Source organism: Idiotropiscis lumnitzeri, chromosome 10 (assembly GCF_059441095.1).
Source record: "Idiotropiscis lumnitzeri isolate Australia: NSW breed Sydney's pygmy pipehorse chromosome 10, RoL_Ilum_1.0, whole genome shotgun sequence".
Taxonomy (NCBI): domain Eukaryota; kingdom Metazoa; phylum Chordata; class Actinopteri; order Syngnathiformes; family Syngnathidae; genus Idiotropiscis; species Idiotropiscis lumnitzeri.
In genome coordinates, this window is record NC_142400.1 from 12,370,176 (window position 1) to 12,385,176 (window position 15,001).

At 39.8% G+C, this 15,001-nt stretch overlaps 1 protein-coding gene across 6 annotated transcripts in view; it reads right to left on the bottom strand.

The window, feature by feature from the left end:
- Positions 1-13,356, bottom strand: part of LOC148329395 (focal adhesion kinase 1-like) — a 36,057-nt gene extending 22,701 nt beyond the window's left edge. For 3 of the 6 annotated variants that reach the window (XM_088305986.1, XM_088305984.1, XM_088305989.1), the window contains exons 1-15: positions 12,099-13,356; positions 7,135-7,421; positions 6,895-7,061; positions 5,705-5,792; positions 5,473-5,552; positions 5,301-5,363; positions 5,158-5,212; positions 4,796-4,936; positions 4,024-4,101; positions 3,606-3,713; positions 2,546-2,663; positions 2,237-2,267; positions 1,961-2,031; positions 1,491-1,508; positions 988-1,044 (exon numbers count right to left, since the gene is read on the bottom strand). In XM_088305986.1, the coding sequence (XP_088162112.1) occupies positions 988-1,044; positions 1,491-1,508; positions 1,961-2,031; positions 2,237-2,267; positions 2,546-2,663; positions 3,606-3,713; positions 4,024-4,101; positions 4,796-4,936; positions 5,158-5,212; positions 5,301-5,363; positions 5,473-5,552; positions 5,705-5,792; positions 6,895-7,061; positions 7,135-7,421; positions 12,099-12,171 (1,435 nt within the window). In that variant the 5' untranslated portion in view covers positions 12,172-13,356. The remainder of the gene's footprint in view (positions 1-987; positions 1,045-1,490; positions 1,509-1,960; positions 2,032-2,236; positions 2,268-2,545; positions 2,664-3,605; positions 3,714-4,023; positions 4,102-4,795; positions 4,937-5,157; positions 5,213-5,300; positions 5,364-5,472; positions 5,553-5,704; positions 5,793-6,894; positions 7,062-7,134; positions 7,422-12,098) is intronic. The other 3 variants (XM_088305987.1, XM_088305985.1, XM_088305988.1) reach the window with 2 other exon arrangements.
- Positions 13,357-15,001: the final 1,645 nt, after the last annotated feature.

The window sequence follows — 15,001 nt, forward strand, 5'->3', positions numbered from 1 at the left end:
AAGTGCGTTTGAAGTGTTGATGATCAATTCCAATGTCCTCCAATTCACATTTCCGGTACTTCTCTCATTCTTTTTTTAATCCAACTATTAAAGTGCCCCTTATTTAACTCAGTTTCAGCTAGTGTTAAGGTTCAACTATCATCCAGAATAACTATTAATCAAATCAAATATTATTTAGATAGCACTTTTCATACATAAAATGCAGCTCAAAGTGCTGTACAATAAATTCCAATTACAACAAAAAACTAAAACCCACCATCACCCACCCAACATACACATTCACACGACCCGAAACTGTCTTAACAGAAAGACTGAAAGGACTGCCAAGGCACAGAGAAAGCATATGAGGAAAAGCAACCCAAGGTAGGTCATCCATGCATTAGCTAGTTCCCGTTTCCATATGAGGCCGTTGGAGCAACGTCAGTCCAGTAATCTTGCACTTCATGTCCGCAGATTTATCACACAGCTACACTAAAATAGTTCAACTGTACAAGTGCTCACGCTTCAATAAACACATCAAACACAATGGCTCATTTGCTACTCCTGGTCAGCTATAGGAAATTGTGGACTCTTTGATTATTAGGAGGGGGAAAGGCCCGTCAGCCATTCATTAGTGTATTTCTTGTGACGTGTCACATGGGTTACGCAGCCACATCGTATGTCTCACTACTATACAGTAACAGGGAAGTGGCGAGAGAGTGCCATAGAAGCCATGCTAAGAACAAATGAAATTTTAAGTATAACAGCCCATTATTTTATACTGAGACAATACCACGACAATATTGAAACACTTTACTATTACGCTATTGTGAATATTGTGAGATTGATAGTATGAGGTAATGTAATAAAATAAGGCACAGAAATAGACAGCTTATCTGACAAATTGAAGTTGATGACCATACACACACGCACACACACACCTACACGCACGAACAATCATTTTGTAACATCATCTTTGTATGTCAACATGTATGTTGGTTTACTTACTTGAAGGCATTGTATAAGTGTCCTCCTCATCTATGATCTCAGCATAGTCATCTGTTTCTGTAGCGACACAGAGGACAAAAAGGGAACATTTAAACCTCAAATGGTGACTCATTAATGTTTAACTCAAATAATGCATCACAATAAATTACCAATAAAGTACATATTTTCTAAAAGGCATTGCAAATGGGTTTTAAAAAAAATAATGCGACACAATTACCTGTCCAAAAGAATGTCACCATAACCAACTCGGAGCACATGCACAACAATTACTGTCAAAGTAACACGCTCGCAAGTGACGGCGACAGAAAAGAGTGATGTGTAGTGGCGAGAAGCAAACACAAAGAGGAAAAGGGAGGGATGGAAACGGCTGTTCTTTCCAGAATGTGTCACAAAAACAGATTGAGTCATGGAGAAAGCGGTATCGGTTACAGACACACGGATTCTTTCAACACATGCAGTGAAATCAAATTAAGCAGGACTGTAAAAGAAATTATATTGTTTACCATCGCCACTATTGTGCCCTGTCGAAGCCACATGCACCAAGAGATGCATACAAAGAAGGGAGGAGAGAATTTTAAAGATTAGTATGCATGAACAGGTAGGAGTCGGACCAATATCGTGTGTCGCATTTGCACTGCATTGATTCTATTCATGTGATCAATTTCACGATGCTGCGTCACAGGGAGCTAGTCGGAGGTTAAGAGACCCTGGAAAGCTTAGGAAGTCAAAGTTAAGTGGCACTGACGAAAGCTCTCCATGCAAACATATGGTGTGAAAGAGAGACTCTTCACTGCAAACAAAGAGGCGGCTTTATAGGGGAAACGGGACGCACACACACACACACACACACCCCTGCACACGCATGAACACACACACGCCCTCAGAGCCTTTAGTCACTCAGCAGTCGTGCAGCGCATTAAACCTAGCAGACACTGACAGTGACTGAAGGAGGAAGCCACAATGAGTCTTCTACCTGACACACAAACTGCTCTGGTTCGTACTCCGTCCATCCGTTTTTCCATCCGCCTCTCATGATTTGATACTCTGCGTCGGACAAATAAAAGTTACCACAGTGTCATATGTTGCTAACATTAATGTTGGTTATGAAATAAGAAACCTGAATATAGACTTTTTTTGTTAATAGCTATTTTATAATGCATAACACCAATATTTTGCACTGTACGTTTATTTAAACAAACTTCAAAACGAATGGTGTGGTGCAGAATGTACCAAAGATAGTCATACTTACTTTGGGATGGATGGTAGCGCTCTATCGCCCTCTGCAAGACAAAATTGAGCGACAGGGTGAGGGCTAACACATCACTGCTTGCAGACAGTTTTTTTTTTTTTCCAGAAAAACACAAACGCAGGAAGGGTATTCAAAGTGACAAGCATCTCCAGTCAAAAGCAGAGTTAATTATGTGGTTGGGTGACTGTGTTGTCATACTATATTGACGCACACACGCACGCACACACACACGCGCATTCACGGCAATCTCCACGGAAGACAATCATTGGCAATAAGCCTAAAATAAATAGAAGTGCGAGTGTGTCCTACCCTTGTGGACTCTGACAATGAAGGAGTGGATCGTTGAGGAAAAGAGTCGACAGTAGCCGTCAATCAAATCAGCCATGTTTTCTGCTGTTGTCAAAGATGCTGTGGTGACTGTGAGAGGCTGCGCAAACACACGGGACACGTACACATTCGTCTGATAAGCAGCACACTTTTAGAATAAGGCGCATAACAATAATCCAGACAAAATTTGTTCAGCCATGCACAGAAAAAGATAGTTATGACATGATGCCAACATGTTTTTCCATTCGCACATTGTTCTGCTACACGCCCACATTGACATACGCATGCTGACATTGCCTACTTCTTTACCAGGAAACGGTGTCACTACAAGTTCAAATGCAAAATAATGATTCAGAAGCATGTGAATGTGATTACACGCATAGCTTACACAACATTTCTGATGGATTTACCGTCATTGCGAATAAAGTCTAAATGAATCTGTCATTTAATAATCCCAGGGTGACAACATGAGGGACTACTTGCGTCAGTGAGTTTCTGTTAGTAAGATCTCAAACTCGAGCCCGAGTCCCAGGATGGCAATTATTAGATTCGGGTTGGGTCGGGCTTCTCTCTCACCAACTTTTTTAAAATAAATATATTTTTATATATTATATATACACTCATGCAATGTATGTACAACAAAATGAAGCATGAATTATCACACCCTATAGAACAGACACACAATCATAAAAGATATCAATGTTTATTGAATATGCATCTTACAGTCGTGTTTAACTGAAATAATTAGTGACAAAAGTCAGGCTTTAATTTGTTGTTATAATGCACAGGCATCGTCACAAATGTGATCGCACAAATCGCAACCAGTCATTTTTCCAGGCGTGAGTCCTCACAAATAAAAAAAGAAATTGGGTTTGTTTCGGGCTTGGGCCTGCAAATCAAGTTATTTGTTCGGGCTCGGGCTGGGTCGATCGTTAATAACCCCAGGCCTGGGTCGGGTCAGGCTGGATATTTTAGCCCCGATCTTACCTCTAGTTTATGTGTGTGTGTGTGTGGGTGTGCATGTGTTTGTGTTTGTTGTCACCTCTGGCGCTCCAGCTACGTTGAGCTGCAGCATTCCTTTCCTGTCCTTTTCCTCCAATGGTGAATACTGGATGGATTGAACCTGGTTGAAGTTAGCTAAGTGGGTAGGCTGGAGACATCAAAATAAATCACAACTAATTATCATCAAACAGTATATCTATTCTATTTCATAACATCAATAAGTTATTTTTTAAAAATGTCAACTGTATAGGCAAGACAAAGAACTAGAGGGCAGTGCTGTGAAGACCCAGTAAAGGCTCAAAAAGGAACATTGATGAAGAAGTTAACCTCGACCCCAAGTTATTTTATATAGCGCCGTAGGACTACAGAAATTAAATATGCTACATGTTGCTTTGTGCTATAATGACAATTAATATTGAGTCAGAATTGAGAATTTCGTAAAAACCGATAAGACTCACCGTTGAGCCTTTGTCCGTCAGGTAGCTGATTCCTTCCTCTGGTCCGATTGCTAACTCTACTGATATTACCCAGCTAGACTGAAAATACAGACAGAACAATCACATCTTAATATTTCTTACATTTTTTTCATCTACATTATATCATATGACATTATACTCGAAGCTATTTTTACAATCCAAAGGAAATATTTCCTAACTTCTCTTTGGTCTAAAGGTAATTGCCCAGCATTTGTTACTTGGTGGAACACCCACAAAAAATATCTGCGTTAGACTACACTTGCAAAACGTAAGGACGAAAATATTTTTCCCATGCAAGATAATATTGCATAGTTTTGGTTGACGCAATCAGATAAATATTAATTTAACATTTCTGGATTCTCGCTGTATTGTTCGGAAATACTCATGTGTTTAAAACTCACCTTATTTAGTCATACGAGAGGGACAAAAACAATAAGCACCTCTCAGCATGATGCAATACATTTCCTACATCATCAAGTATAAATAAATAAGTATATTTTTCAATCAATACCACTCTTCCCACAAAATGAGGTTCCCAGTGAGAAAGTAAGACTATAAGACAAATGGAAAACATTTTAACCTGACTTTGTTTGGATCTGGTAAGTTATTAACATGATAGCATTCCACACTGAGAGCTTCAGTAAATAAATTCCGGGCTTCCACCAGAATGACATATGCTGGGAAACGTGTAAATGACCTTCACAACTCATCTAATGTGGAACATTTGGACTCTATGAAGCGAATGCTGCCCTACCCCTAATGCACATTTGAAGCACTCCTTATCGAAGTGGTAGATGGGAGAGATGATCTCAAAAAACTTGTGGATGCTCTGCTCATCGTTGAGGTTGGCGAACTGCTTGAACGTTTGCTGGATATGCTTACGAAGGGTCTTTGCCTGAGAAAATGGTGAGAGAGAGACATTTAAAATAAAAATAAGTAACTCAAGATACAAACTTAACCTCGCTTGACGCTTGTCACTCGAAATGTTCTTAAATCCAGGTAACTTTTCCCATTGAAATGAATGAAAATGCAAGGAATTAAAATGTTCCAAAAGAACCTTATAGAAAGTGTAAACATTATTATTAGTATTAACTGTACTGATTGTTTTGATCGTACCTTTAGAGAGTCCAACAGGCTTTTGGGGAAGAACCTTCTTAAACCAACATCTTTCCTAAAACAAACAACAGCATCAGCGAAACAATTGGTTTGGATAATTCAATAGTCGCACAAATCAGACATTGTAATTAAATATAAGTTACTCGAGGAGTTCATAGTTGGATTTCTTGTCGAGGGCATTTCCTGGCATCTCTCTGAAGAAACGCCTGGAAAGTCAAGAGATGATGGCGGTTAGAAAAAACAGAAACCAAGAAATCAAACTTATCAGGGAAGGCAACGGCAACCACTGTGTGAACACACTGTCTTCTCTCTCACCTTATTTCTAGACAGCCTAATTTCAAAGCAACCTCTTGATCCACTTGATCGGCGATATGTAACATGTAGTCACTCTTTACCTGTTGAAACAAAGTAACAAATTTGATAGGTCTATTAAAGGAAGTCTTGATTTTATGCAGAATGAAAAGAGTTGAAACAGACGATTTGTGGACTTCAGAGGAACTGAAGATACTATTTCCTTCCTTAGTTTAGTTTTTTAGTGTTGTCACACCTGGTGATAGAGGTAGTTGAGCGAAGGTTTGTCTTCTGAGAAATGACTGAGGTAACCTTTAGGAAAGTAGCGCATCCGTAGCTCATACCTGAGAATTAAAGGGAGTAAATTAATGACAGTGCAGAAATTAATAAATGCAGATTGAATATGACAGCAACATCTTGATTCTGTGAGACGATGACACAAAACTAGTAATTACTCATTTTAGAGATGCATACATCTCAACAATGCACATGAGTCCAATCGGAGAAGAACAACAACCTATGAAGCATTCTTATGCAAAGTAGAGGGATCAGACGGCAGTGTTTATTGTAACCTTACTATGCAAGTGTCTACAATGGAGGGAATTGGGTCAGGAGAGTTGAGAGTAGGGATGCTATAAGCCTAAGAAAAGATGCAGGCTGAGAACAAAACGAATGAGAAAACCTAGTTCGATCATGAATAAAGCAAAAGGTGGAACAGAGAAGAAAAATTAGACACACTGGTAAGATGAGAGCCAGTGAGAAAAACGATGATGTGGGAGGAAAAAAGGATGCGGAATAAGATCAAAGTGGAAAATGGTAAGCGTGGCCACACGAGACAGATGGAGAGAAAGCAAGCAAAGGGAGATGGAGAGGAGTGTGATGGAGTCAGTCTATCCCTTGGGCTGCTGCTGCCTCCGTTCTAACAATAGCTCAGCAGCAGCATCTCCTGTGGGCTTGCAACTTTGCCACCCTCTCAGGCACTACTCCTCTGCTACGTGTTGGCAAAATGAACAAATTCTCCATTTCAAATCAAGTTCAACAATGAGTAAAACACATCCGGTGAAAGATGAAAGAAATACACAGATAATGCTAAAGGAAAACTGGGGGATCGTTATGGCAGTTGTTGCGAAGCTAACATAAAGTCAGCGTCATGTATCATCTGCATTACGAAAATATTTTAATGTGGAAAGCAAAAACATCAAATACTAATTGAACAAGAAAATCAGTTTTAATTTAACCAAACCAAATCGTAAAATTTTAAAATGACCCGTCGTTGAAAGGAATCGAGATACGCATTATCGTCTTTTATTGGAGAGATGCACACCCCTAGTCAGTGACACATTGGAAGTTAGGTCCGTGACTCCTGCGAACTTCTAAATGTTCACTGTATCAACAAGAATTGTTACAAAAATAAACCCTCAAAAAAACTTTGTACTGTGATCGTACCTCCACTCCTCTTGCGGGTGCTGTTTCTCATATTTCTCCCTGACATGGCAGACTCCCAAGTCAGGATGTAACCAGTGACGTGCGTCCGTGTGCAGATGGGTTAAACGCAGCCCGAGTGAAGTGACGCAGCGCAATTTGTGGATTTCGGCTATCTTCTGGATGACACCCTGTTGAAACAAGGATGGCAATGTGAAGAGCAGAAGGTGATAATCAATGTCTAGAATTCTAATTCGAACATACCCTGACATCAGTAGCATCTCCATGTCTGATATTACTCGCCCAGGTGCTGGGTTCACTATTTGTCTCAAAGTAGTGGAAGATCTTTAGAACCCTATCCATAGAACCTGGAGTCCGCTCGAGACCGCCGGCAGAGCCGCTGGTGCCAACACCAGTACCACCGGAAATCCCGGAGCGAGATTTCACTCCACACCCACTTGCTGCGGAGTGATTAAGGTTGGGCTCCAAATAGGATGATGTTGCCATGCCTGACTCAGATGCTCTTGCTGGGGCTAACTGGCCGTCATATTCTGCAGAAAAAAGTGTCAAAATGAGAGTTTACATTTATTCCCGCATATATATACACATTCGGAACCAAAATAACAAGAACACTCTGAAGTAAGGCGCTACTAGTCCCAAGTCAAGGTGAATTATGACGTCAAATGGAATGAATCAAGAAACGACCAGACTGAGGAAAAAGGAAGCGTCCGTAAATAAAAACAAACATGTCTTACCAGATGTTGTATTTTGTTTAAGCGGGTTCACCAGAAAGTAAAAAGCATTTTCCATAGCATTTTGTTTTATTCATGACATCATCATTCTAAACACTCCTGCTTCCAGTTCTTTTTAATTAATTAATAAACTACGCAAATAAAAACTCAATACCATATTTGGGGTTTTGACTAGTCTGGCCATTCTTATTCAGTGCAATTATTTTTGATATTGCAAGCAAGACAATGTTGTTTTAGATAGACTTTTTTTCCTAAAACTGTCTCATTTTATTTTCTTAACAAAAATGTTTGTTTAATTTTTGTTTTTGTTATTACGTTCGTTTATGATAATAACCTTGTCTTAAAAATATTGGGGTGAGTAAAAAAAAATTTTTTTTTAACATTGAACACAATGTATATATTATTTGTAAATACATTTAGAATATGTAGCTCCTAAAAAATGCATACCAAGTTAAGGTTAAATAAATAAATAAAGAAGCAATGTATTAATTTATATAACTGCATATTATTGTGCATCACAGACAGTATTATAACTGGCAAGGGGAGGGTGAGGGTAATACTTCATATATTACGATCAAATGCAGCAAACTTGAAGTGCTGATACTTTGCCAAATGCAAACATCCTGATTCATCACAGGCATAGCACGAGGAATAGGGAAATGTGTTTGGGCATATGCACTCAAACACACAGAACACTCACTGCCTGTCTATGAGCTGGCCGGTCAGCAAATGAGTCAACAGCAGACACAAGGTCCTTTTAGCGAGACCTAATAGACCCACAGTTCAACATAAATCAGGCGATTTTAAGTAAATGAATTCTGAACCAGGAGGAAACGTTGCAGTCCAAACTCAGACAGAGTGGATGTGTGTGTCCTGTGACTAAAGGACACACTGTGCAGCATTTCCTCTGCTCACACCTGGAAGACAGCTAAGGTGGCATTTTAAATCTGGCTTTGACAGCCCAAGGGATTTAGAGGACAGAAAAGAAAATTCAAGCACGTTCTGGTGTTCTAAAACTCTTTCACTGTAACTGAAGCAGTATTGTCAAGTTTAACAAAAACCAATTTTGTACTGTAATTCCATGGAGGGAATATTTACACAGCATAGCATCCACTTCCAAATTGTGTGTTCTGTTATTTATTTATTTTTTTTTTAATTCTCTACCCAGTACAAATTACATTCCACACACAGTATAAAAACTTGTGCATGTGTACAAATGTCATTTTCCGTTGTTTGTCACCTTCGGGCTGCCGCACACTGCCTGATGTGATGGGACTCTACTGCTCACTAGTGCGGTGTGCAGGATTCTGTCACAAGATTATGAATTGCAGTTACGCGACGTCGCAAATTATAGCCAATCAAAATACACATTGGCTTTCACACAGACAAAAAAAAACTTACCGTATTTTCGCAGTCATAAGCGCACTTTAAAGTCACAAAAATTCTCCTTAACAAACAAAGCGCCCTGTCAGTCGATGCGTCCATTAAATGGACAAAGTTCCACTCACGTCCATCAGCCCTTGTCATCAATGAGCTGTTGGAAGTGCATGTTAGCACACCCTGCTGGGCAAAGAGTGAGTTGTTCATGCTTACAATCGACCGTGACAAATACACTATCTGACTATAATGTTTGGGTGATGGTGTTGGAAAAAGCTGGACAAAGGGCAGCTGTCCACAATGTTTTAGTCTGTCTTATCATTTATGTTATTGCAAGCAAGAAACGTCCCAGGTTTAGACAACAGACAAAAAGTCCAAAGCATGACAGCACATCTCTTTAAACAGCCATGCAAATCTCTCTAAACAGCTATGGGATTGTGGGTCTCTGCTCCCAGAATGCATTGCTTGAATTAGCTAAGGCTGAGTGGCTTTTGTGTTATTTTCATTTTTTTTGGGTATATTGATGGCATGAGAGATACATGTTTGTGTTAATCTTATTTCTATGTTTCATTGTTTGCTTGTATGATGAGTTTTTTATTTATTTTTTAAACCGTGACTCTAAGGAGTGTGGTAAGCAGCCAACTCCCTCCCCTGACGTTGCTTTGTAGGCTATTGCCAATGCACCTAATATTGGCCTGAGCCATTGTCAATGTCAGCTATTGTCAATAGAGACTTGGCGTCTGCTGCAACAATGGGATGATTGCTCATGTTATTGGGGCATAGTAGGCTTTTATCGGCTGTGTCAGTGTGGGCAGCTCTGCCAGGTTCATGCTATGCTAACACCAGCTGTGCTATCGTCTTGTCAGGCGGTGCGTCCAGTATATGTTACAAAGACAGAAATAGCGCCCTCAACAGGTGTTGCGCCCTTTGACACGGCGCGTCTTTTGGGTGCGAAAATACGGTATGTTTTCAAGACAGCAAGATGCAGCTGGCTGCTGTCAAGACATAAAAATACACACAATATTACATATTTATTGTGTTTTAAAACAATACTTAAACATAGATACAGGCAGGTTTAATGTCTTCCAAATTATGTTTATAAATATATTTTAATAGCAATTGGACGACAATTTCACATCCAACAGTGAATGAAATAGCAAAGCTTGAGGAAAAATGTACGTGTCCGGCATCCAGACCATGCCACATCCATTCAAGTGAATGTAAGCGACAGCCGCATTTAAGTACATTGCCATTTTTTTTTTTTTTTTTTACCTTTATCATCAGCCAAATTCTCTTCCTATAGCAACTTGTGTTTGTTTGACTGACAGTTGTTTCTTTTTCTATTTTTAGATTTAAAAAAAGGGATGGAGTCCACTCATATTGTATGGAGAGCCTCAGAACGCGATACACGGTCGCAGAGTTCACATCACAATTAGTCCGCGCATTACATTGCCCAATGTGCGGGGATGAGCGGCCAACTGTCATTTTTTTTGTAATTTTTCGGATTCTATTCAAAGTCAGAAGCGTAGTGTATGGGGTCTTAGACTTTGCAGTCTCTGCATATATGCACGCGAACACACAAACATACACAAACATACATACAACTTGAAATTAATTTCTTGTTAATTGATAAATATATTTTTTTTTGTTACATCTCCAGAGATTATTGACGCCCGGGGCCTAGGACCTCTACTCGCTTAACCTTATTTATCGGACTAACACGATTGCAAAATCAGTTACCCCGGCCAACAATCTACTGTCGATCTCAAGTTCTGTTATGTTTGGTAAATGCCTGCATGCTTGACCTCACACACTTGCAGAGAAAATTAAGTCAAAGAAAAAAGAATCAACAAGGCAATGCAGGCAGTCAGGAGGTGAGCAGTCGGCTGTCAGTCCAAGTGCCCCCCCCTTTTCTCTGTAGGGTACCACTGACTGACAGTAAGATTGGTAAACCACAGAGGACAGGAGAGTTCAGAACTGGCTCATAACTGCAGCAGTGAGATGGTTTCTCTACTTATCTAATTGCTATCTGGGTTACTGGCACAATCCAGGGGGAGCCTCTTTTTGGCCTTGACGTATTTTATAGCCCTCCATTTTACTTCTCTGCAGTTGCTTCCATTCATTTGCATCGTCTTTCTCTCTAAATCCTGCATCCTGCCCTTTCCCTTTTACTCCTCAAATCCAATCCGTTCATTTTTAACTGTAGCCCCCACAATGCCCCAACTAATCACCGACTGTCACTCACAGATCTTTTAGTTCCTTCCTTTCATCTAAATTTGATCTTCCGGTTGTCTAGAACCACCTTTCATCCACCCGCTCATCTTTCTCTCTTCCTCACACAATTTCCTCTCCCTTCCCCCTAATGTCTTTCATCTCTCCTTGCTACGGATGAATGCCTCTGTCCACGTAAAATAAAAGTTGAAAGTCAACCTAACTGCATGTTTCAATATAAACTACGACAGTGGGCCCTCGTATATTCGTGATTCGGCACCTGCATAAATTTTAGAGAGCGTCACAAAAATGTGTAAACATTTTTTTTTTTTTTACTTCCTGTGGCTGTTCTCTGCTCACTTTGCAGCCAAACTTAGAAGCGAGTCACTGACGCAAAGACAGACTTCTACTTGGAAAAATGCAACCCACTTATTAAAAAGAAACAAATTCAGAGCTCCCACTAATTATGGTATCTATATTGAGCGTAATGGTGAGATGATTTTTAATAATCTATATTAATAGCCTCTGTGTCTGTCCATCAAAACTGCTTTACGGGAAACCAGACCATAGCACAAAATATGTTGGTGACTGCCGACTTACACAACCACTGCAGGTCACCTCCTCGAGCCAATGAACAAAAGCTCATAAGGGACTTTTAGTACTGTAGATGGACATGTTTAATTCAATCTGACAACTTGGAATATTCAGCAAGAAAGGAATTTGCACATTAATATGACATTATATGACTCAATAAAAATTGCTTCCTTGTGCTCTGAATGCATATTACAAGCTCCCCGACGACATCCACCCAAATATTGTAGTTCAGGGTATCGGCTTTACTTTCACTTGACGTGAACCATATTACTTTGAATAAACTTCTGTACGTACTTGGTAAAGGATGATGTGCATAGATGCACGCACTCTTGCCCCAGCAGAGTGGGATGCAGCCATTGTTCTCCATCTGTTCTGTAGGAGGCGCTGTTCCAATCCTGGCCACAGCGCCTCAAAAGAAATGCTAAACACTGAAATCAGCATAAAGTCTTGGGAGCAGTGGTGTCCTAAGCATTTTGGCAACTACTGAACAAGGATTACTTTCAAAAGATTTATATAAAAGCAGCCAAGGGAAAAAAACAAAAAACGAAAGGAACGCAGAGATCGCGATCACTGCTGCTTAAACGTTGATTTGTACAGAAGTGGAACTACCTTTAAGAATCGGGGCACATCAGATTTCAAATATTGTGCCATGAGTTGCACAAGTGAAGCTTGTAAATAGAGTCAATGCGTTTATCTTATAGCCTCAATCAAATGGTCAAACTCAGTTTGGCGCATTGCCATGAAAAAAAAAAAACAAACTCCAAAACCACAATCGAAAAGGTGCAATCACTCTCTGATGCTGAAACGCACGCCTTTGAGTAGGAGGTCTTCTTTCCACTACAGGTCATGCATCAGTTAAATAAATCCACAAGAAATTTCAAATTCCGATCTTCACGAAGCTGTTGCTCATCAAAATAATCAATCCTTGATATGAATTCCAAAGAGTGCAGGTTCACAGCAGTCAAATGTCAGGTTGCAGGATGATGACATCCATGTTACAATACGATGAACCACTTTCAGTCTCTCGGTCCACAAAAGGTAGCTGGTTTCATGTCATCATTCCAGAACGCTCTCGAAAGCGAAAAGTTGAAGGAACGAAGCACAGAGAAATGGGTATCAGAGAAGAAAGCAAATGTAGGGCAAAGAAGCTGCAACAAAAATTAGAGCACAATGAGGGCAGCAGCAGCTGACTTTGAGGTGAGCAGGAAACACCAAAGGGACACAAAAATCAAGAGACGTGACTAACGACAGTGTGGAGAAAAGCCACATGCGTTAACGACCGCAGGCGGGTGCCCAGCTTTACATCATGCAAAGCGTCCAGGTGAATGAGGTCAAGCAGGTGTGTGATACCACAAAACAACAAATTGACAGAGACCAAACGGAAGAAGTGAAACAAAACTCAGCTGGGAGCAACAAAAGTAGACCAAAAGAATGCCCATGAAAATCTTGCAGAAACAGATTGAGGGAAAATGACACAGGTGATCCGTTTTCAAGTCAGGCGCGGTTCTGGAGCAGCCGAAATCTCCCAACATCGCCTAGCAGGCTGCTGCAGCTGATCACGAGCGCAGTACGTATGCCGTGCAGTGCTTCAGCTGTGAGCGCCGCACAGTGTTTGTGTGCGTGGGGGTGCGTGTGTGTGCGTGTGTTTAACTTGAGAAAAGGGGTTTACATATGCAAAAGCGTGAGCGTGTGACTGCAGATAAACATGTAGGTGACAGCAAGGGGGAGATTTATGTGAGGCTAAGCAAGTATGCGTCCACAAGATACCCAAAGGCAATGCACGAGGGTGCAAGATGCTCTGTTATGTCTCCAGTGAACGCTGCAGTATAAATAGGTGGTAACGGGCAAGATGTGTGTGCGTGGGTTGGAGTGGTGTAGGAGAGCTTGGCATTGAGTTAAACACCACAAGAATAAAAGAATAGATGCGAAATGTAAATAGCAAACTTGGATAAATGGGCATCTCACACAGAATGATTTTAGCAGTATCAGATATTAGCCACTAAAAATATTAAAAACGTACATTAACCTCACAGACGTGTATTTGTTCGTTTTTTGCAAGGTTAATCCCAACTATCTATCAACTCTAAAATCCCGTTGACAAACAGCACAAATGCTCGCACTGTTGCTTCTGAAGGTTTACTATGAAATCTGCGACGCAACAAGCTTGGTGAATTCTAATTGGATAAAAACTATGTATACGAGGTATAATATGACATGAATGTGAAGAGAAGGCCTTGAAGGCTTTGACCGCCCACCACTGGGTTTCAGTCATCTGAAAATGATGTAATTTATTTTTTTTTCTATTTGACATGATTTTGTTTGCGTGCAGCTTGCAGTGTTCTTTTAAGCATTTGAGCCTGTTTATGCTTGCGCTCGTACTTTTGAGATTTCATTGCCGTTTTCACGGTTAACTTGCCATCTTATCCAAGCAGCAACACTGGTAAAGAACCATCTGGCCCACTATGGTCTATTGTGATGTTGACAAATTTCTCGCTAAAGTAACCAACCCTGTGGCTTGTTTATTTTTTTTTTTAATTATTATTATAATTATTAATTAGAATAAATGCATGTATACAGTTCTTTCTATTGTACATTTGCTATGGTTTTTTGATTTGCAGGCAACTTTCCAAGCCTTGTTATTAATAAATTAATTAAATATTAAGTGGCCACGCATTGACAAACAATCGCTGGTTTGTCAGATAATATAATTACTATGAATATTTATACCTCCACAAAAGAATACTGATGACAAATGTTAAATATAAGGTTGTTTTTTTTTTCACGTGTTAAAAGTCAGAGACTTATTAAGCATATTTTCAATTAATTGTAATGCTCAAGAATTTAGACTGATTGCTATTTTAAGATTTATAGAGAGATTTTTAAATGATTAAATTACAGTACTTTTCGGACTATAAGCCGCTTTTTTTCACCAGGAAACAAAATAAAAGTCCCTCTCCCTCTTTCTCTTAGAGCTCCGTGCACTTTTTGTTAGACTTTTAAAACTAAGTTTGCTCTTTTTTGAGCCAGGCCAATACAAACAAACGGAACAAGACAATTATATCTCTATTGTATTTAATACTAAAAGCGCATTTGCAAATCATGACTACAAGATGAATAGATTTTCACACCTATATTGTGACCCGAGAGAGTTATAGCGATTAAATGCAATGTTTATGAGGCAGAGTATTCCCAAGGTT